Source organism: Sphaeramia orbicularis, chromosome 4 (genome assembly GCF_902148855.1).
Source record: "Sphaeramia orbicularis chromosome 4, fSphaOr1.1, whole genome shotgun sequence".
In the NCBI taxonomy this organism is placed as follows: domain Eukaryota; kingdom Metazoa; phylum Chordata; class Actinopteri; order Kurtiformes; family Apogonidae; genus Sphaeramia; species Sphaeramia orbicularis.
Window position 1 is genome coordinate 4908522 of NC_043960.1, and position 24145 is coordinate 4932666.

Below are 24145 nucleotides of genomic sequence, written 5' to 3' on the forward strand. Positions count from 1 at the left end.
TCTGCAAATAAAGTAAATTTTCCTGTCTTTTTTTCTTTTTATTTAATAACTGTGATTAAATATACAGTCATTTTGCACCTTTGTTTCCAAAGCATTAAATCAACAGAGGAAAAAAAAATCTTCTAATCTTTCTCATCTTTTTCAAATATTAATATCATGATGATAAAACTAGGGCTTTTCAGTCGATGGACTCATAAAGATGGATTCAGCCTTATTTTTATTATTAAAAATATTTTATTTCAACTTTTCTACATAGACATAGAGTACATAAAAATAAATATGTCGCTATATATATCACATGACCTGCTTTTGTTACTGTGACAGTCAATAAAAACTAATAATTTGCTGAACTAAGAGTAATTACAATAATTACACCAAGTTCAATAACTTCGGCCCACACAGTTGTCGGGTATATTTTTTATTCAGTCTTATTACCCCACCCCCAAAAGGGGAGGTATGGGTACTGTTTTTGGTTTGGTTTGTTTGTTTCTTTGTTTGTTTACACTTTAGCAGCAAAACTGTTGGTTGAATTCATACCAAATTGGGTTTATAGATTGCCAGTGACCCAGAATAGATGTCATTACATTTTGGGAAAAGTAGGTCAAAGTTGAAATTTTTTATGAATTTTTAAAATCTTTTTCCCCATTTACTTATAATGGGCAAAATTTCAAATCACTGTAAAAACGTCAATTTTAACTCAATTTACTTAAAACGTTGCAGAGATATAGAGATTAATTTTAGACATCATTCTGCAAAAATATCTGATAGCTTGTTTTTTAAATGTTCTGTTAATTTTTAAAATCTTTTTCTTTTCCCATTTACCTATAATGGATAAAATTTTAAATGTCGACGAAAACATCAGTCTTGTTTCAGTTTACTTCAAACTTGGCACATATATGATTGTTATATTTATCAAACATTGAATATGGATGAAAGAGTGGATTGATGCCAAAATAAGACACAATTCCATTTGTCTCCCCCTCTCCCCAGTCTCTCTTTCTCTCTTTATCTCTCTTTCTTTTTCTCCTCCTTTACCCTCTCTCCTTTACTCTCTCTCTTTCACCCCAACTGGTCCTGTCACTCGTCCATCCACCTCAGTCTGGGTCTGCTCCAGGTTTCTGTTGTTAAAAGGAAGTTTTTCCTTCCACTGTCACCAGTCACTAGTGTTTGCTTCTGGAGGATTCTGTTGGTTTCTGTAAACTGGCTTGAGTGTCTGGTTCCAACCAGCTCTATATGTGAAGTGTCATGAGATGAATTTTGGTATGATTTGGTGCTATATAAATAAAATTTGATTTGATTTGATTTAAAGACATGCGAGGGGCAGGGTTTGTTGTGCCTGGCACCACTTGTTTTTGATTTGGATCTGCAGACTTCTCATTGTATAGTTTGTTGAATTGTTGAATGCACTAAACTTAGAAATCTGCTGAAAGTGTTGTGGAGATTCAGTGCATATATTTTTAATTTACTAAGTAGAACATATAGTAATGAATAATAAACTGATACAGTCAAGCTGAAGTTTTTCTGAAGGTTTTTTTTTTTTTTTTTTTTTGCTGCCTCTGCTTTCATGTGTTATTCACCCACTGCTCGTGTGCATATTGATTATTCTCCTAACATGAAATCTGAGTTAGTGTTTGGCGGTTTCTGTACAGTATATTCAGTATATTTATGTGGAGTTCAGAGAGATGGAGCCGGAGCCTCTGGGGACGGCAGACGTCACGTTCAGAGTCGATGCAGAGGGGTTGAGTCCTGTGGGAAGCGTGAAGACCCCGGCCCTTCTTTCACCTGCAGCACTGTTCCCAGGGCTGGATGCACTGAAGCGCAGCTTTGAATCTATAAAGAGCCACTTTGAGTCGGTCTGTGGGGAAACGAGGGAAAGGAAAATGTTGACATGAAGCAGAAAAACCAACTCACTGATAGATGCATTTACATATCAGACATTAGGCTGATGCAGTTACTGTAAATGCAAAACAGGCAATAAGGGCTGGGATCATTCCTGTGTCTCCAGCAGACCAGTGACTAAAAATAGAAATAAGGAGGTTAGAGATAGGGTCATGTTATTTACTGATTTTACTGATTAAACTTTAAGGAAATATTAATGTTTTTATCTCAAATCAGCATGAACAGGACATCTTACAGCTGATGTGTCCCAATACTTTTGTCCATATAGTTTAGAAACATCAATATTTCCTTAAAGTTTAATGGGAGATGTGAAGAAAGTAGATGGTTAGTTATGGTAGAAATGTATTATTTACAGTCAGAGCACGAAAACTATTTTAGAAATTTAGAGGTAGAACATTTAAAATCATAGTCATGGATAAAAAAAAAAATCTATGTTGAGAAAAATGAAGTAAAAACCATCTCTGAGGCATTATGGTAGAAAAGATAACAATTTAAACCAAACTAACCAATGCAATGATATTTATCCCAGTATAAAACTATGTTCTGACATTAGTCATTATTGTTTTGTATCCCAGACCCCTGTTAGAAAAGAAACACCTGAATTCAACGTGTCCACATACTTTTGTCCATATAGTTTATATTGTTATTGAATAGAGGCTTGTCCTTAACCTTTCTATCTAGAACTGTTCCCACAGGTACTCTGCTGAGTTTCTGCATACTGCACACATTTATTCATTAAACTGCTGTTTTCATGTGTTGAAAACTACAGCAGGATGGTAAACAGTTACTTGTTTAGTCAAATCCAATACAGATGTTAACATTTAAGAATAATGTTGCTTAATTTTTCATAATGATGTCATATGTGTGTTTGTGTTAAAATGTCTCATAGCTGATTTAACAGAGTTAATAGGAGAGCTGAAGGGGTCAGTGGCTGCTTTAGGCGGGAAATGTCAAACAGTATAAGTCACACAGATAAATGAGTCGTACTGAGAGAACGCATGTTTCTTTACGTTTTTATATGTATGTATGTGTTTGTGCTTTTAATTTAAGTTATATAGAGATCAGAAAAACAAGTATATTCAACTATGGTCTTGACTTTACACATGTATGTGATAAATTAGAATCAAATTAAATGAGTTTTGACCAAAATATGACTTTTTCTTTAATTTCTCCCCATGAAAATTAATGGGATTTCTTGGAATCTCTCCTGACCTTGACCTTTGACCCGTAACTTCCAAAATGTAGTTGCTGTAACAAGTAACTAACTAATAAATAAATAAATAAAAATCTAAAAGACTTGGGTGAAATTGTGGAGGGTAGATTGTTAACAACCAGACAAAACGTGGTAAAAATAATAAAAGCATTAATAACAGAAATACAAAAAAATCAACATAAAAAAATCAGTCTTATTTGTCCAGTGTAGTATTGTTATGTGGTGCAGTAATTACACACTCTCAATTAAAAATGTCGCTCTGTTCATAAAGCTGATTCATACATTTCCCCCTAATACAATTATATAAACCATATTTAATTACACACAAATCAACATTATATTTTTGTCTCCATTTAAAAGCAAACAACTGATAAATAAACCAGAATAGTATTTATTTATTAAGACCTGTAACCACCATATCAACAAGACCAAAAAAAATGAAATTATTGGATCAAATTTAAAAGATAAGAAAACAGGGAGGGGATTATAGGGATGTAATTCCCCTCCATTGAAGCCTCTGTTTGTGGAAAATAAAACCAAAGTGCCAATTAGTGTGCAGACGTTCCACTTGTCAGCTGTGATCGTGTGGTGTTTCTTCTGCAGCAGCTGACATGCAAACAGCGAATCTGATCCATTTAATCCAATTAGAGCTTCCTCAAAATATCAGACTGTCATGAAATCCTATATTTCATTGTTTGACTTCTATTATTGTCACATTTAATAGTCAAACGTTACACAGCAAGAGCCATAATAGTAAGAAAAAAAAAAGAAGTAAATAACAAAAATATGAGCAAGGAAAGGCTATTAATCCTGTTTGTCAGACTGTGTAAACTCCACAGGTTATTGTCAGTGGTGTACCAGTGTTTCAGTAAAGAATAATAAACCACAGACACACATCATCCCTGATACAGGCACCGCAGGCTAATACTGATAATAATGTGAACCACAACACGTATTACACAATACTCCTAAAATAGTAAAGCACTCACTCATCACTTGTAAATAAAGTCCATGTGTCTGTCTATTCTGACAAAGCGTTCAATAACATGTTGGTTTCAGCTGATTCACCGCTGTCCCTGTTTCTTCTGGCTCTCCTTGTGGATGCTGATCTTACATTTGGTAGTAGTAGTAATAGTTTTATTTCGAGCACATAGAGTCATCAGATAACAAAGAATCATACAACATGGTCCAAAAAAAATAAATAATTTCTGCGCTCGAAAAGGAGTGGGAAGAAGTATAACATAGTGACTCCCACCCCCTTTTTACAAACTAATAATCAAACTAGATCCGCTTCCTTTGCTTTAACACATATTTTCCTCTTTATATTTTTACAATAACACAAAACATTCATAAAAACTATTCACATACACTTTTTAGTCACCTCACACACAATCAGATTAGCTTAATCAACCATTTTTAAGATAGACTATAATATTTATAGGCACTTTAAATATTTACTCCAAATACAATGATCAATAAATGTGATAATATCTTCTTATCTTATCATTTCCACATATATACATGATGTTCAGAGGCTTTGGTCCAATCCCAATTCACCCCTTGGCTCCTCCCCCTTACCCCTCCCCCTCCATTTTGCACATTCACGTAAACGGGTAGGGGTGTCCCGATTCTCGAAGAGTCTGACAGGGAGGGCTGTTTGACCCTCCAAACTGAGACTTTTCAGGACCACACTACAAACAGAGGGGTAGGAGAAATTTCCCAGAATTCTGTTCGAATCATCAGTAAAATGGAGGTCAACACAGTAAAAAAGTGCAGCAGTGTGATGAGAGAAACACACAGATGTACGTATTTACTTCGCAAACAACTTAATCATTTGATCGACCATTTAATGCCATTTCAGTGTGTTATAGATCGCATTTCTGTGGTTTGCGGTTGATAGAGCAAAAAGATGACCAAAGCCCATGGAACGGAGACGGTTACAACTGCTGACGGCATGGGGAATTCTTTCGCAAACAAAGTTGCCCCATCTGTTTACAGCGGCATTGTTGACTGACACATGGACTTTATTTACAAGTGATGAGTATCAGGTCTTGAAGGGTTGTCTCATGTTTCAAATCCTACCCCTTTGCAACTCCATTTCAAGGGGTAGTGCCAAACGTAAGGATCAAGGGGGAGGGGTAAGGGGTGAATTTGGATTGGGCCTTAGTGTTTAAAAGCCTTGGTTAAGATGTTCAAACTGCAAAAGTCAGCATCCTTCAATGTCCCCTTAGTCATATTAAAATGTAAACACAACCAGTAAAATAGCTTGTTGTGCTCAGTACTAGCCGTTAGCCACTCATTGTGCTTGTAGTTACATAATTTGAAGTGGTGCACTAAACCACTGCTGGCCTTTGTGAATCTAGTTTGGCTGTGGGTCTTTCACTCTCCATTATCATGCTTGAAAAATAAATTTTCAGTAGATCTGCAACATGATGTGGTGTAGTAATTACAAATACTATCTCTTTTCTTTAAGGTTGCGGTCATATGTAGGAATTTCTTGATGAAAGTTGGGGGTACCACAGGGCGGATTGCTGGGCCCAGAGGGCATCCTGTCATGTAACAGTGAATTTGATTGGCTAATGATTCTGCCACTCATACTCATTGTAAATCCAATGTGCAGTCTTTCAACAAAAGGTCAGCAGTATCTGCAGCGCTGGCCCCAACGAGATGAAATCACTGTGAGGTATTAGAGCAGTGTTTTTCAACCTTGGGGTCAGGACCCCACATGGGGTCGCCTGGAATTCAAATGGGGTCACCTGAAATTTCTAGTAATTGATACAAATAGATAAAGAAAAACTTTCTAATCAAAAATTTATGAGTTGAGAGAGACAATCACAATACATGAAAAACATGACAAACTCTGAGTCTGAAACTGAAGCTCTGTGGGTCTGTTTATCTGTCAAATGTTCATTGTGGTCAGTTTCAGATGCTGCAGCTCTTTCATAATTCATAGTTTCAGTTCTTGTTTGTTCAGTATTAATTTACAGCCTTGGAAATACAAGCTGGACTGACTGTACATATCCTGACCAAGGAAAATAAATAAAATTCCCCCTTTGTGCAGTAATCCCCACCTGGCTTTTCTGCCTCCGTCCATAATAATATACATTATATAGATTAAATGTCCTCTAAAATTAACCTTTATTTCAAACATAGTATAGCAAACTATTACATGATCAAAAACAAATCAGTTTTAGCAACAAATAAAAAAGTCTCAGTTTTGAATGTCTGGGGTCGCCAGAAATCTGTGATGTCAAAATGGGGTCACAAGCCTAAAAAGTTTGGGAACCACTGCATTAGAGTGACTTTTTAATGTGGGATATTTCAGTTCGACCTCAACAAAATTACCTATAAGCAGTTTTGTGGACATTACAATCTGTGAAACTGAATAAAAATACTCATTTAATTTCAGTTTTTATCCAAAGCATTCAATGTTTTGTGTATATTGTCAACAAATGCCTTAGTGCGGGGGTGTCAAACTCAGGTCCTGGAGGGCCGGTGCCCTGCATGTTTTAGATATTTGCCTCTTCCATCAGACCTGGAAGCCATTACATCGTTATCAGGCTTCTGCAGAGCATGATGATGAGCTGATCAATAATTGAACCAGGTGTGTTGGAAGAGGGGAATATGTAAAACATGCAGGATACCAGCCCTCGAGGACCAGAGTTTGACACCTGTGCCTTAGTGGGAGTGGATCCCACAATGCCTTGCTCTGACTGTGATAATTGATAAGATGTCAAATCCAAACTTCATATTGAGACTTCAAAGACCAAACAGCCTGTTTTGCTTCGGTCAAACTGTAACTTATCATCTTTGAGTTTTCCATTAATATGTTAAACATAGTGAAGTAGGTCACGTCATGGGAAAAATACTTTTCATCATTTTTCACGAGGTCGCATCCCTCCGGCAAATCCAAAAGTCTCCGAGGCGAGAGGTTTCATGGCTGTGACCCTTCACAGTCAAGCTTCTTTTTCTCAGAAACGTTGACGCTCAGTGGGTCTGGTATGTGTGGAAGTTCAGAGGAGAGAAAGAACGATGAAATAAGGGAAGAAATGTCCTTCATCCATTTGGAGGCTGCACTGCAGAGAGATGCATGATGGGTGGTGTTGAGGATACTCTAGGTCTGACAAAACAGACTCACTCTACTACCTTGTGTGGATGTACAGTGTGGGCGAGAAGGCTGTGACCTCTGTTGGTTTTCCCTCATTTCTATCAACACTGTCAATAGTAACTGTCAGTTCTCTGTAGGCGTCTCTGTATGTGCATGTGCATATCGCCAACACAAACCCTTTTAATTCTAATTCTGCAGGTGTTGTTAAGTGGATTTAGTAAAAGACATGTCAGACATTTAGAGCTTTTTTTATATATATTTTTATATGTTACTCCCTTAACAGGTAATTAGCATCAATAATGACAATGGAGGAGTTAAAGTTCAACAGTTCTATTACAAAGCTCTGCTTGACAATTCATAGGCCCACTTTAGCCTCTTCGGTTCATCTCCCACAGGTCCATACAAGGCAAGGGTTAAATAACACACTTCACTATTGTGTACACTGCAGAAGGGTTAACACATTCTGTGATTTAACATACTTAAGATCCTCACACACGTCCGTACTAATGCAAACACATCACCATATGCCTGCCTTGACAGCCTAACTGAGATTCAACCTAAGCATTGTTATTAAGCGGGGGTGGGGGTGGGGGGGTGGCAGCAGAGGATAAAAACAAATAAGACTGACAAAACAAAAAAAAGACACAAAAAAAAAAAGTGTCCACCCCAAGGGCAGTTCCCAGATTATTTATGTCCATTACCAGCTCACTTGCCGGGCGGACTAGACAAAGAAAAAAAAACAAACACACTAATAAACCAAAAACAAAGGCAAGAAAACAGCTAGCAGGCCCCCAATGCCTCTGTAAAAAGCACAAACAAAAATCTTAAACACTTTATTAAATCCATTAAAATACACAACCGTTTGCAGATTATATTAATTTTAAAATACCTGCTTTGTCCAAATGGTTCCCTTACCGACTACCCATATTTGCCGCCCCAGCAGGGAACCAAGTCTGAAACATAAAAACAGTTTGTCACACTCCTCCGGACATTACAAACATTTAAAAACAGGGCCTCGGCCTACCCGTGTTCCTTCGTTCCCCTGCACCAGTGTGGAGTGAGGGGTGCACTCGCCTCACTCCTCCGGTCGGAACTACCAGCCACACACCTGTTCCTTCCTGCAGGCGGGCATATTTATACCCGCCTTCCTAATCCCTGCACCTCCCCTTCTTTGCTTTGCACCACCTGCCACATATATATATCAAAAACATGTTTTTTTGACAGACAGTGCCATCGTAGTTAAGGTTAATAGCTTTCACAAATAAGACTGTTACTTGTTACCCAGTGGTTGGTGAAGTTTAGTGTCTTACCGAGTCAGTAAGCTAGCATTTAGTATTACATCCCCCTCATGATTCCTCTAGCTCCTGTAGCTCCACCCCCTTTGTCCATTTATGGTCTCTTCTGGCTCCAAAAGGCCAACATGGCAACGGTGAGATCAGAAAAACAAGTATATTCAACTATGGTCTCGACTCTACACATGTATGTGATAAATTAGAATCAGATTAAATGAGTTTTGACCAAGATATGACTTTTTCTTTAATTTCTTCCTATGAAAATTAATGGGATTTCTTGGAATCTCTCCTGACCTTGACCTTTGACCCACAACTTCCAACATGTAATTGCTGTAACAAGTAACTAACTAACTAACTAATAAATAACTAAATAAATGAATAAATAAAAATCTGAAAGACTTGGGTAAAATGGTGGATGGTAGACTGTTAACCAGACAAAACTTGGGGGAAAAAATTAAAGCATAAATAACAGAAATACAAAAATCAACATTAAAAAAAAATGAGCGTCAAACATCAAGCTCATAAAGTGTCTAAAACAAGACCTCAGTGCTTCATTCTCATCATTTTCTTACGTTTTTTTTTTTTTATCTTCAACAGACGTGTTTTGTACAAACCTAATGAAAAACATCCTAATCAAACCTGGACTGATCAGCCTCAGCTCGACTAATTGATTAGATTAAAAGCCTAAATGAGTCTTTTTCCAGCCTCCTAAGAGGATTTTGCAGGCTTGGGTAATCAATTAAACGATAGGAACAATGTGTTAGAGTGTAACAGCAAAATGGAGAGTCGGGGGTTTGTATTTCCCACATTTAGTTCCGCTACACAAAACCGGTGTTTGCAAAGTACTTCTTAATATTTCATTCTTATTTATGCGCCGTTTTTTTCCCCCCTGGCCTGATTACTTAAACACAACAGCTCTGTTTGACCCCAGATAAATTATAGCAAACTCTGAATTCATTTTTACCTCGTAAAAAAACACAGTGATCATTAATTTTCACTCTGTCATCTCCTGGTTGTTGTTGCTTCAGGCTCAGGGATGTGATGTGAAACTCTTAGGTTTCCCAGGACAAAGTTAGATCTTAGAGGACAGACTTGGAGGACGTTTCTGTTACCTGAGACACACTTACATTTTGGGTTTCCTGTATTTTAGACTTTGTTCTCCTTAACTTGCACCTGTTGTCCTCATTAGGAGACTAGGAAGCTAGAAGGTGTCATACTTTTCCTGCACGGCTGAAACTGAGACAGAAATGAACTTTTCATGATTCTGGCCCAAGAGTTTTAGTTTAACTTCATCGTCCACTTTTCTAGATGTTCCATTACATACTTTTACACTGGTTTTTAGGATGAGGACGTGGTACTGTTCCTCCTGAAGGCCTTCTTTGTTCAAGTTTTGCTCTTCCTGCAGGTTTTTTGCAGTAAAAAGGAGTTTTTTATTTGCCACTCTGACCGGGTTAGGAGCAGTTCTCTGTAAGGTTGCACCGATCCGATATTTGGATCAGATATCAGCCCCAATATTAACATTTTAGCTGGATCAGGGATTGGTAAAAGCAACCGATCCATCCCCTTTACATTTTTGTGACAGGGGCTACATCATACATGCCCAGCGTTATTTTAAAAGTAACACTTAAGTCTCAAAGATTCTTATGAACGATGGCTTTGTACGAAATCTGGACATCGTAGACATGCTCCCTCCACGAATGTCTATGAACTCCAGATTTTGTACGAACTGGAAGATTCGTACAAACCCATCGTTCATAAGAATCTTTGTGACCTAAGCATTAGCGTTCTTTTCTTGAAAATTATAACATCCAGTCTCAGAAAATGAAAAAAGCAGTTGTTTTTGGTCTGTTTTTCCATTTCTGTCAGGTTGTAACTTTCTTTTGTGTTATTAGAAAGAGAAAACAAAAATCTAACCGTTTTTTTTTTTAATTTTGTTAATCTGTTTTGACACTGAAAAACAAAAACGCCTTGAAATTCAATTTCAATTCTTCTATTTTAAAACAAAAATCAATTAACCACTAGTTTTTCTTTTGTTTCTGAAAAGAAAATCCAATTACCAAAAGATACACTGACAAGGGATACTAGTGTAGTAATTTACCATTGTTTACACTGTGCTGATTTTAGTGGCTGGGTGAAAAATTTTTAAAAATCCTGCAAAAATGAACAACTTTGGAATTCTGACCTAAAACAAATTTAGGAAAATAATATGACCTTTTATAACATGAAGTACAAACTGTCCATGATATGCTCACCCAGATACTGGAAAGTTAGTGATGATCATGCTGAATGTGTTTAATTCATTGTGTTGCAGGTGTGTATTGATGTACTGTGTGTGTTGCAGGGATGTAAGAAAATATGGGTTCCACAACATATCGCGATATTTCACTTCATGATACTGTACCAATATTAAAAAGTACTGTATCGATATTTTTAAGTATTTATTCAAATGCAGACATGGTGGAGATTCATGTTTGTTTTTTGTTTTTCTTTTTTATTTGTCATGTTCTTTTATTTCTATATTCACATGGGTATTTTACTCTTTTATTTCTATATTCGCATGGGTATTTTACTCTTTTATTTCTATATTCGCATGGGTATTTTACTCTTTTATTTCTGTATTCACATGGGTATTTTACTCTTTTATTTCTATATTCACATGGGTATTTTGCTCTGTTGTTTGTATACAACTAAAGCAGTATTGTGACATTGCAGGTCATACATGTAGTTTTTTTAAACTGAAAACGGTTATTAAAAGCATCCTAAAAACACTTTCTACTGTCTGAAAGAGGGAAATTTTAGTGTTTTTTTATTAAGAATGCACAAAAATAATGTTCTGATGTTGGATGATGCAGGGACTGAACACTATATATTCTTTTCACAATAGAATACAAACATTTAAGCAGGATCTAAAAACAGGATTTATTTGCGTGATTTTTGTACTGGTAAAGCCGCATGTTAAAACTTTATTTATCCAAATGCTGCACTTTAAGTTTTTCCAGGAAATAATCTTTTTAAAAAAAAAACAAAACCAACAAGTGTTCAGAGAACGCAAACCTCCGCCAAGCACTCCAAACGGTGTGCATGTGTGGATCGACTATTTCTTTTTAAATTCAACAGTTTCCAGGTTGTTCCGTACAGCAGAAAAAGTTGAAGCTTGGTACCAGTCATGTGTATGTCAAATTATATTAAATTCCAATCAATATTTGTTGAGTTATAATGAAAAATGTGTGGTAAATGGAATTTTCAATGTCAAATTGAAATGTCCACAGAGTCCACATTCCACAGTGGATGTGGACAATTTTGTGCCAGATACAAGATATTGTTCTAAGCTACGGGTGGATCAAATTTGAGGCTAATCTGAGTTGTTTTGAATTTTTTTGAATTTTGGAAAATTGCTTAATGATGAGAGATAGGAAAACTGTAAATTTTGTGACCTTGCTGTGACCTTGAACTTTGGCCTACTTGGCCCAAAATTTAATGGGTAGGTCCCAGGGCCTAGGCCTATCTGTGGGGAAGATTTGGTAAAGATGGTTGGAATAGTTTTCCCGTAAAGTTGCTAACAAACAAACAAACACACAAAGTAAAGTGATCACAATACCTCCTGGCAGAGGTAAAAATATCACCTTGTTAACAGTATTGTGATATTTCGCGATATATCATATCGTGATTCTAGTATTGTGATTTGTAACGTATTGCCAGATTCTTACCAATACACACCCCTAGTGTGTTGCAGGTGTGTATTGACATCCTGTGTGTTGCAGGTGTGTATTGACATAATGTGTGTTGCAGGTGTGTATTGACGTCCTGTGTGTGTTGCAGGTGTGTATTTACGTCCTGTGTGTGTTGTAGGTGGCAGAGCTGGAGGCCCAGCTGGGGCATCCTGCTGCCGGTCAGACGGCTAAAGAGGAGCTGAGTCGGTCTGTGGAGGAGCTGGAAGCCCTGCTGAGCACAAAAGAGCAGGCAAGACTGGCACTGCACACTGCCCAAACCCATTTATCATCTTCAAATTAAAGTCAGTGTACAAATCCAGCAGAAAACACAGCAGACAGAACATATTACCAGCAATCAGCTCTGTGCTGGTGGTTTGTGAAAGCAGGGCCTAAATCTCCATCTGATTCTCATTTAGTGGAACAGAAACCCTGCAAACATCAGTAATTGTCTTTCGGTACAACAAGCATGAAGAGGAACGCCAGTGAAAAAGTCAGTTTGGGAATTTTTTTCTGTAAATCTTATATTTTCCGGTTCAGTAAGTGTGTTTTTTTCTTGATCAAGAAGTAATTAGAGAAGAAAATGTTTATATAATCCAGTTGGTATGAAAGAGGAGAGCTTTCTGGTCTTTAGTCACATATTTTGAGTTTTTATTTTTTTACTGAGACTTTTTTTTTTTTTTTATCTTCAGGGCGTTGTCATTTTTCTTGTTTTGATTTATTGCTTTGGTCTATCGGAAAAGAAATGCGATAAAAGGCCACACACTTAGAAAATGCATCAAGTTGAAAGCAGATGTAGATGCCCAGAGCTGCTACAGTTTAACCCTTAGAGGTCCACAGTCACGGCCCCGTGACTGAATCACATGACATTTTGTGATTCGCCACTCGTCACTGTCACCAATCACAAGTGTTTGCTCCTGGAGGATCCTGTTGGGTTTCTGTAAATTTGATTTGATTTTGATTTGATAAAGCACTTTGTGACTCTGTGAAAAGTGCTCTATAAATAAAATTTACTTACTTACATTTTCAACACGTCATAGGATCAGAAGTCGGTCACCTAGACCACTGGGGACAATTGCATTCAAAAGTGCGGACTTGAAACACTTTATCTGATGTTGATAGAGCAAATACAGCCATAGATATGACGGTTTGAACTCAGAGCAAACAAACATGAATAAAAGTATGAAAATGAGGTGGGGGGGCGTTATATTTCTGACCATATCTTCGTCATTTTTTGTCTTTTTTCAAAATGGAAAAAACTGGCCGAATCTGCGGATTCTAATCCACAGACTTCATTAGCATTACAGGTAAGGGTGAGAATGGACCCCCACCTGAACCGGATGTGGAAACTGGGAGGACTGGGGGGGTGGTGGGTGAGAAACGCCTATGTAAAGATCTGCTTTTATGTCAAATATTTGAGTATAGTTTTATTTATTACAATTTTAATTTTATATACCTAATATTTGGAACCAATATTCACTTTTAAAGTCTTTGAAAAGGTTCGTTAAGCATCTTTGTGTTATTTATGCTATAAATTAAATCAGATTTTATCTTTTTCATGTGTTTTTTAGCCTTTTGTGTTGATACAGTAGGTTAAAGTGAAAAAATAACAGGCAGATGAGATAGATGAAGTTGTGCTGAAAAAAAAGATACCAAACATGGGTATAGTAAACATTTATTTATATAGTATATAAAGACAAAATTAAAAGTACTCAAAATCGGCCAAATAGGCTCAGACTCCTAAGGGTTAATGAAACCCCCCAAACCAGTGTCTTGCCTCGTTTTTCTATGGCTTTCTTACGATGCTAAAATGCATATTTGTGTCGGTCAGTGTCTGTCAAATAACCGGGCACGCTCAGTACAATATCCCATGAAAGACGCTGCTGTCCTCCAGCCTCATTAGCATAACCATTTCTGTCCCATCATCTTAACAACTTCCACTTTTGGCAACAGGATTTGTTGCAAGGTCATGGTGGGATGTTTCCCTCGAGGCTGAAACCCGTCTCGTCCCCAGGAACATCAAGGTGTCCCAGATCTTATCGCCACCCTCCGGTCTATGACAAATGACTCTTTGTCAGTGGAGAACTGCAGAGATGATGGCTCCGTACTCAGATAAAATAGTGGTGGTGGGTGTGTGGGGATTTGACGGTCTGATTCTGCTGTGGTTTCAGGAAATTCACAATCTGCAGAGCAAGAAAACAGATGTGAGCGAGCTGGAGAAGGAGAGAGAGGAGGCCATGCAGAGACTCCAGGTAAAAGTAGTCAGGGTTTTCCTTTAAAGGTGTAAAAGACAAGAAACAACAACAGGGCTGTGACTAATGATGACTTTTTAACTAATTAGATGATTGCTCTGTGAAGTGTCAGAAAATAGTTCCAATGTCCCTGTATGTCAGCGTCATGTTCGATCAAGAATCAATACCAAGTTGAATTTGTGAAGTTGTCAGGTTCTGTCTCTATGTACAGTCGTGGAAAAAATTATTAGACCATCAAAAGTCATCAAAAACAATGGTAATGCAATCAAGTACTAACTCCTGTGTGACTAAAACAGACAAAAGAAAACATGGAATGTCTAAAAGCACTGTTTTTGTCAGTACAATGCCATAGATATTGATGGAAAAACTGAAGTGATTTTGGTTATTATCAAGAAAACATGTTAAATGGATAGATGTCAGCTCTGAAATTAAACTAATATGAGCTATTTTTGTTGTTATCATTATATTTGTCCAAACAAATGGACCTTTAGTTGGACCAGGCATTAAAATGAACAAGAAATTGAAGAAAACAAGGAGTGGTCTAATAATTTTTTCCATGACTGTAAGAGTCCTGTGGTCTTCATGTAGGAGATCAGTCTCCCAGTAGAGGTGGGTGGTACTTTCACTGGAGGAGAACTCCACTAATTCAATGAAAGTCCATTTATGACTTCCTGTCAGTGATCAATAGTAACTATATTGATATCGCTGATGTTATAAGCCAGTGGTTCCCAACCTGTTGTGGCTCGTGACCCCATTTTAACATCACAAATTTCTGGCGACCCCAGACATTCAAAACAGAGACTTTTGTTTTTTTGTTTTTTTTTTTGCTAAAATTAATTTGTTTTTGATCATGTAATAGTTTGCTATACTATGGTTGCAAATAAACTTTAATTTTAGACGACATTTAGTCTATATAATGTATATTATTATGGACGGAGGCAGTAAATCCAGGTGTAGATTACTGCACAAAGAGAATTGGATTTTCCTTGGTCAGGATATGTACAGTCAGTCCAGCTTGGATTTACAAGGAGGACAATTAATACTGAACAAACAAGAACTGAAACTATGAATTATGAAAGAGCTGCAGCATCTAAAACCGACCACAATGAACATTTGACAGATAAACAGAACCACAGTGCTCCAGTTTCAGACTCACAGTCTGTCATATCTGTTATGGATTGGGATTGTCTCTCTCAATTCATCATATATTTTTCATTAGTAAGTTTTTAATTTTTATTTTTATCAATAACTAGAAATTTCAGGCGACCCCACGTGGGGTCCTGACCCCAAGGTTGAAAAACACTGTTATAAGCCATTAAAATATGGACCATTATAAGTAAAGGCTGATTTTTAAACGTCAAAAATCAACATTTATTTAAAAAAAAAAAAAAAGTGAACAAATTTTGTAGACATTGTCCCAAGGAAGATAGAAATAAAAATTTTAAATTAATCGGACCAGAAGTTTCAGAGAAGAACTGTAGACATCAGAAACCCTATCTCCCATCTTTGGCTTCAGGTTGTTGATGTCCCGTATCTGTGTTCGATGCACGATATCTTTAACATAACCCCATAGTGAGTGATATCTGGTGATATCAGGAGGTGTCCATGGAATTAAACCATCCCTTCCAATCCACCGGTGTGTAAGTGTTTGATTTAGAACCCACCAACATGCAGAACCCACTGTGGTGGTGGACCATCTACCTGGAACATGGTGGTTGGTTGAAGGTCGTCCAGTTGTGGTGACACATATTCAGTCAAAAGGTCAAAGGTCAACATTAACAGCATTTGATCTCTCATTGAAGAAAAATGGACCAAAATGTGATGCGATTAAAAAACTTTGATAGAACGAATCTGATGAACATATCTCATCAATTGCTTTTGTAATAAATGTTTTAAATTGTAAAGAGTCTTTGTGGACACCCTGTGTAATCTGTATTTTATCACTAACAGGTCTGATCCTCCTGTATTTTCTCCATTTCCATTTCATTTATTTATTTCATTCATGGTTGTGCATGTCGTAAGCAGACATTCAATAACCATCAGGTGAACAAACATTTACACACCCATGCTTGAAAATCTTATATTTCCTGTCCCCTTCGAAATAATAATAGCCTTAATGGTTAGCGATACACAACTAACTGTAAAATCATACTGTATAAAGTCAGAAAAACCAAACAAATACATCCAAGGATAATACAAAATGAATACAAAACCGAGTGCAAAACTACATATCTAGGAAGTACAAAACAAACAAAACATAAGTAAATATATACCTGATGAAATGATGCAAAACCATTATGATACTAGATCAAAATAAGTAAATAAATGTCACAAGATGCAAAAACAAATTCACAGCAAAATGTAAAAACTTACAACTGTTCATATAATCCCATTGTTCCATATCCTCCTGAGACCCAGTAATGCATTTTTGTCCTGTGTAGGGGACAAAAGTTTCACAGTTTTACTTAAAAAATGCTGTCCATTGCGAAGGACATTCCATAAAAAAATAAATAAAAATTATTTGGAAAAAAAATCTGAAAAAAAAAAACAAACAAAAAAAACGGGTGCATTATGCAGTTTCCGATCAAGACAATTGTTGAATGTAAAAAAGCTAAGACTCTCACTTTAACAGATATGTGACAGATCCATAAACTCTGTATTCCTCTGGTCCTGGTACTGTACTGGTCGTTACAGCTCAATTCAACACAAGTTCAACACTCATTATTGTTAATTACATCAGTTTTCCTCTGTACTGAGGAGAGCGCAGACATCTATAGAAGCTGATGTTATCGCTGCTGAATCCTGAAGGTTATCGTCCTGCCAGAGTGTTTTATATCCAACTGCACTGTAAGGTAGAAGGAATGCTAATCATGTGAGATCTTTGCAGTAAAATTAGCATAAAGACACTCTCTTTACGTCCTTGATGCTGCAGAAGCTGATAAACTTTGAGTCATTACAGTCATTACATAAAAAATTAAAAAGCGACCTCCATGAAGTATTCCCTCACTGATGCCTTTTATATAGATTATTTTAGTTGTGAGTACACATTTGAAATGATGTATTCATAAACAGGATTATACGCTTTTCCATGCAGCAAATGTTTTTTGTTTTTTTTTTTTACTTATATTTTATTGTTTCATTTTTGAAATTTTACAACACAAACATTTAGATCAGGGCTGTCAAACTCATTTTGGTTCAAGGGCCATATTTAGCCCAATCTGATCTCAAGTGGACCAGACCAGTAAAATAATGACTTAATAACCTATAAATAATGACAAATCCAAGTTTTTCATTTTGTTTTAGTACAAAAAACTCCCTATTAAATTATGAAAATATTTACACTTACAAAAAAGATGTGAATAACCTGAAAAAAACCAGAAATTTCATTTGAAGAATTAGTTCAATTTGAACAATATTATGCCTCAACTTATTATTTATACTGTACATTTACACAGTGTTCCATAAACATTTGGTAACAGGCAGAATATTGTTACAATTTTGGAGTTTGGAACTAAAATTTGAACAGTTTCTACAATATTACATCTGTAATTATTAACACAACTACAGATCACAGTGGATCCATAAATACACCAAACATTTAATAACAGGCAGAATATTGTTGAAATTGCACATTTGTGGTTGTTCATCTTTGTTTTTATCTATGTGTTTATTTGCATTTTATTGTGACAAAATAGTTTTGTAAATGTAAATATTTTCACAGTGTAATCTTACTTTTTTCACCTAAATTTTCACAAAGAAAATTTGTAGTTGTCATTTTTTATGGGCTATTGTGTTGTTTTTTTTAACTGTAGATCACATTGGTCTGTATGTGGAACCTGAACCAAAATGATTTGGACAACCTGGACTGCTCAGGTTAATTTTTGCTCTTTCATCCCATGGGCCGGAATGGAACCTTTGGCGGGCCAGATTTGGACCCCGGGCCGCATGTTTGACACCTGTGATTTAGAACATAGTGTCAGTTGTCGTCCTGTACACTGTCCATTTTTTCCATCCATCTTCACATGTTGCTTGCTGTAGTCTTATCATATACGTAAGTCTCTCCATGTTGTACATTTCTTCCACAATGTCTCTCCAATTATTTAGCGTAGGGGGGGTCCTCTTTGCACCATTTTCGTGTGATGGCTTTTTTAGACGATGCCAAGAGGATCCTTACTTGATTTGTCTTTTCCTGCTAAATGACCCAAATATAACACAGAACGTGTTCTTGGTAGTTCATATCCCAGTATTTTTCCAAGTTCTTCGCATCCAGCAAATGTTTAAGGTTTCTTTTCAGTGCTGTACCTTACAACATCACTGCAACTTCTCTGCTCATTTTAACACATTAGAGCAGGGGTGTCAAACATATGGCCCCTGGGCCAAAACCGGCCGCCAAAGGGTCCAATCTCGTCCGCAAGATGAATTTGCGAAGTGCCAAATTTGCACTGAAGATACAAAGAATCAAGAGTGTCGAAGTCATTTTAGTTCAAGAGGCACATACAGACCAATCTGATCTCAAGTAAACACAGCAAACCCCGCCCCTCGCACATGTTGTAGCTTACTTTAGCATCAGTTGCCTCTGTATATGTGCCAAGTTTGACGTAAATTGAAACAAAATTGATGTTTTTATAGACATTTGAAATGTGTTTGTTTGTTTATTTATTTATTTCGAATTTGCATTAAAACCAAACAAACAAAAGAATTAAAAGATTATTAGAAAAATGATCAACAAAAAGAACTTAAATGAAAACAATAATAGACAAAATGAACAAATATTAACAAAATTACCAGTACAATGAAGAGAACATGAAGAAAAGTCCACAAAAGATTGAACAAAATAAGCACTTAATAAGAAAAATGATCAATAAAATGAACAAAAATGAACAAATCATAAACAAAATGAACAAATATTGACAAAATTATCAGTACAATATAGAGAACATGAAGAAAAGTCAACAAAAGATTGAACAAAATAAGCACTTAACAAGAAAAATTAACAAAATTATCAAAAATGAAAAAAAAACAAACAAACAAAATGAACAAAGACCAAAGAAAAAAATATGCACCATGTAGAAATATGAACAAAATTATCAACCGATGATAATAAATAATATTAAAATGTGTTGATAGGATTCGTGGACCAACAGTTATTAAACAGTTTAGCTCAGTGGATGCGTTTCTTACATAACCTTTTTCCCTCTACATTCATAACAGCAGTGTTTTCTCTTCAGTGTTCTTTTTTTCTCATTTTTCACTGTACTTTTACTGTGAAACTCAGTCCGTTCTGGTTCCATTTACTGATGACGGGGTTAGTCTAGGTGACATTGTTTTCTGTTTTCTGGACCAAACTGGAGCTGCACTTTCAGAGTCGGCAACTGAGGACTTCAAGGAGAAAGCAAATTGTATCAGATTTCCATGTTAATGCAGGCGTATACACCTGATGCATACTGCATGGGCTTTATTAGGTCTTCTGTCATTACAGTCGCAGCGTCAGTAGTGAATTATGTATATTCCTTATGACCTTTTTTGTCCTTGTGTCCATTCCATAATCTTATTCATTGGTGCATTTGGCATCTAGAATTACCTCACAAAATGCACATTTTCATTTGCAGTAGCAGAAGTTAAAGCAGAGGACCAACCACCACAGAACAGAATTTAGAAGAAGCACTGAACTGATCTCCACATGATTTAGATTCAATTTAGAGATTTATTCCAAACATGCAATGAAATTTAACACATATGTGAACAAGCAAAATAGAAATAATAATAATACAAAAATCAACAATCAAGACAATCTTAAAAATAAAAACAGCACAATAGTTTCATTTACATGCCCGAAAAGGGGTGGGAAGAAGTGCAATGTATTTAATCTCGACCCTTCTCCATAAAATATTCATAAGATATATTTATCTCCCTCTTCCTTTTACATTACTCTTTTATATACATATATACACACACACACACACACACACACACACACACACACACACACACACACACACACACACACACAGGGTGTCCCCAAAAAATGTATGCACACTTTAAATAATTGTAAAGTAGGTGTTTATTAAAATTGATTTAATTTTCAAAATGTAATAGAATTTACAAACATCATTTTACTGTTTTGTCACTGCCTGTTCTCAAACTGACGTCTGTTGTGGTCCAGACACTGCTGACAACGCCAAGCAATGGAATCACACACATCCTGAAACAATTCCTGTGGTATTTGCGTGCATTCACGTTCAGTGGCTGCTGTCAGTTCAGCAACTGTTGCAGGTCTCATAGCGTGTGTGTGTATATACATATATACATATATATATATATATATATATATATATATATATATATATACACATATATAATCTTCCTCGCTGTTGTATTCACATAAATCTTGTACAGGACTCTGCCACTTTCTCTCAACTTTACTCTCCATGTTTCCAGGTAGTGTGGAGATGAGAAGACGACTCTAAACAACAAGTGACAATAACTGACGGACTGTGAAATTCCATATGGTGCCGCTAGCTAAAATTGCTAGAGTGAAATAAATCAGTTTCGCATCAATCCAATATTGACAAAGATGAAAACGAAGGGAATTTTACCCATAATTTTTACATGTTTTAGTTAGTTTTGTAAGCACACAATACAGTTTCAGTTAGTTATGGTTTTCTTCTTTTAATTATATTTTTTATATTTATTTCAGTTAACAAAAATGTTTTTTCAGTTCATAGTTTTCGTCATTTCGTTAGTTTTCATTAACGATAATGACCTTGGTCTGCAGGAGGTGGAGAGACGAAACACAGAGCTGGAGGACCGGGTTCAGACGGCCGAGAAGACGCTGGCTACCAGTCGGGAGGAACAGGGTCAGGCGGAGGTCGAGGTCCGGCGGGTCATCGAGGTTCTGGACGTGAAAATCTGCGACCTGAACGACCTGAGACAGAACCTGGCCAAACTCATAGACAAATAACCGCAGCAGGAGTCGGGTTGCATCTCAACAGTCCTCTAAAGCTGTTTCCTCCAGAGGTGAAATGGAGGGAAAGTTACAGCAGTTTTAAGATCAGTGTTACAAGCAGCAGGTATGAGAACCTCCTTAAAAGTGCTTTGTGCAAGTTAAAACATCTGTACTATTAAAACTGGTATAATTATCATAAACAGGTGACTGTACAGCTATTTCTTTTTCCGTATGACAACAGGCTTTAGCTCTTTGACCCCTGGACCTTGGTAAAAGGATTTTTCCACCAGGGTTTCATTTATTTCATCAACCGCCTTCGCTGCTTTGAAACTGAAAGCTTTAGCTCCCTCTAGTGTTCAATGCATGTCGGTCAAAACCTGAACTGGTGACAGAAACTGCAAGAAACTGACCCTGAAGGTGTCATTTATTTATGATAATTATACCAAATGTCTCAAAGTTAATGGTTTAATAACGGTACACCATTAAAGCACCTTTAAGAACGGCACGAATGGCACCAAAATGGAGTATAAGCTTCAAAAAGTAGACATTTCAGATGAGATATGAAGCTCGTATTGTCGTATTTTGAATGAAATAAAATCACGGGGTCGATCCCATCGGTGCTTTAAAAACACACAAACAGAAACCAACATATGCAAAATAAAATCCTACACATAATCAACCAGAAAAAGACAAAGATCATGACATCAGTCCAACAAGTTCAGGTAAAATACACCCGCAACCCCATCATGCATCAGTCAAATGGGGGAAAATATGATCAAAAAACGCAAAAAATATTAGATAAAATACAAGAAAACACACAAGTCTGTTTCCAGGATTGTGGTGTTTTGTTGGTTTTAGATCCTCCACATTATGCAAAATACTTCATGTAACATTCAAATGCATTTACAGATCAGGATGGAAGTGAGACAGGATATCAGCCTTCATAAGAGTATTTAATAGAACCCATCGGTCACTGTTCCTGCAGAGCTGGAGGCCTTTCCATTCAGCCGTAACAGGCAGTAAAACTGTACTTAAGATGCTGAATACGTTTCTAAGCAATCCCATCTAACCCCCCCCTCCCCCCCAAACACCCAGATTTCAGCATAATTCTGTCTGTGCTTTTATGGAATTGAGAGCGGCGCACCCATAAATGTTTCACTCGGTGTATTTTAACGCAATTCTAGCCCGAGGTTCGTAGATAATATGTATATTTTGTGTCATACTATCTGTAGATCTCAAATGTTAGTGCCAGTAAAACAGTAGTACGGAGTAAAAAAATGTAAATGTCTGCTTTTGAAGAACCATCTTGGTGTCATTCAGCTGTGGAGATGCACCCACTGTCCGTCTGGTCAGGCCAAGGACACATGGAGACGACCTTCAGCAAAACCCGACTGGTTTCACACCAGACAGAAACTCAACACAAAACCAACAGACGGAACCACCTGCTCCCGTTGTGTCCTTTGAAGATCGCCAGCGTACGACCATTGTTAGGTTTTTTTTCTCCTTATTTTTCTAGAGGACCGCCTGTTCCCAGCCTTTACTCTGTTACTCTTTTACTCTGTTACTCATGTCCGTTGATACTCAGAGTCTGGACAGAAGTCAACCGTGGCCACCGGCCAAAACGGTGCTGGTAGTTCTGTCCCCTCCACCGGCCACTTTGATCAGTTTCTTTAAATGTCACTGTGGCCTCATGTACACTAAGTGGACAAAAGTATTGGGACACGTTGGATTCAGGTGTTTCAACAAAATAATAATGATAAATGTCTTAATTTTATATTGTGATAAATAGGGATGCACCAATACCACTTTTTTCCAGACTGAGTACGAGTACTTACATTTGAGTACTTGACGATACAGAGTACGATACAGAGTACTTAATAATCCCATTCCAGTTGTTAGTTCCTTTTGTAAATGTGCTTTATTGTCGTTGTCATTAGTCTGACTGGAACAAAGTGCTGCTACTGACATTTAATGTGTTGGAATGAGCGTTTGTCAATTAATCCACCAGGGGGCGCCACTCTGAATTAACCATACTGGACAAATACCACGAAGAAGAGGAAAGTTTTTTGAGAAGAAGAAAGTCAGTAATAACAAACATGGAGACGACAGAGGTAACACTAATGTGATACTAATATTGCAGCGTTTTCTCTGGTAAGGTTTAAAAGCGAAGCTTCAGCAGGAAGAGAAAAGAGAAATGAGCCATAAGTTTCATTTTCACTTCCGCTGGCGGTGGTCCGCACCGCTCTGTACCCCCATAGTATTATCAGTAGGATGGACACCGGTCCAGCCCTGGGTAGTTGTCCTAAATGTGTCAGTAGTTTTTCTCTAACTCACACAGTGGCTCTTTGAACAGATCCTCTACCTCCGCGGTTCTGCTGGTATTCTCCGTCTGGGTACGCATCCACCAGCACCTGGAAAACAGATGGAATGTACGCAGAGGACGGACAGAACGCTGCGTCCGTATCTGTCTGTGTCTGTAACGTTACTTGCAGTCAGCGTTACTTTTATCACCATCATTTATTTTGAAAAATCTCCACACTCTCCACACTCCACACACATTATTCCTCCTCCTCGTACCTGCTGCACTGAACTGTGAATGTCACACGGCCGTAAGTGGTGTCGGTGCATTTGTATTGGATTACTTTTACGAGTACAAATACCAGTACACAAACTGAGTATCGGAGCCAATGCCCAATACTGGTATCGGATCGGTGCATCCCTAGTGATA

The 24145-nt window shown here is 37.1% G+C and overlaps 1 protein-coding gene across 2 annotated transcripts in view; it reads left to right on the forward strand.

Moving 5' to 3' along the window:
* The window catches only part of homer3b (homer scaffold protein 3b), a 141808-nt gene extending 118643 nt beyond the window's left edge, over window positions 1–23165 (forward strand). For both annotated transcript variants that reach the window (XM_030131789.1, XM_030131790.1), the window contains 3 exons: window positions 12362–12472; window positions 14391–14471; window positions 21247–23165. In XM_030131789.1, coding sequence (XP_029987649.1) covers window positions 12362–12472; window positions 14391–14471; window positions 21247–21432 — 378 coding nt within the window. In that variant the 3' untranslated portion in view covers window positions 21433–23165. The remainder of the gene's footprint in view (window positions 1–12361; window positions 12473–14390; window positions 14472–21246) is intronic.
* Window positions 23166–24145: the final 980 nt, after the last annotated feature.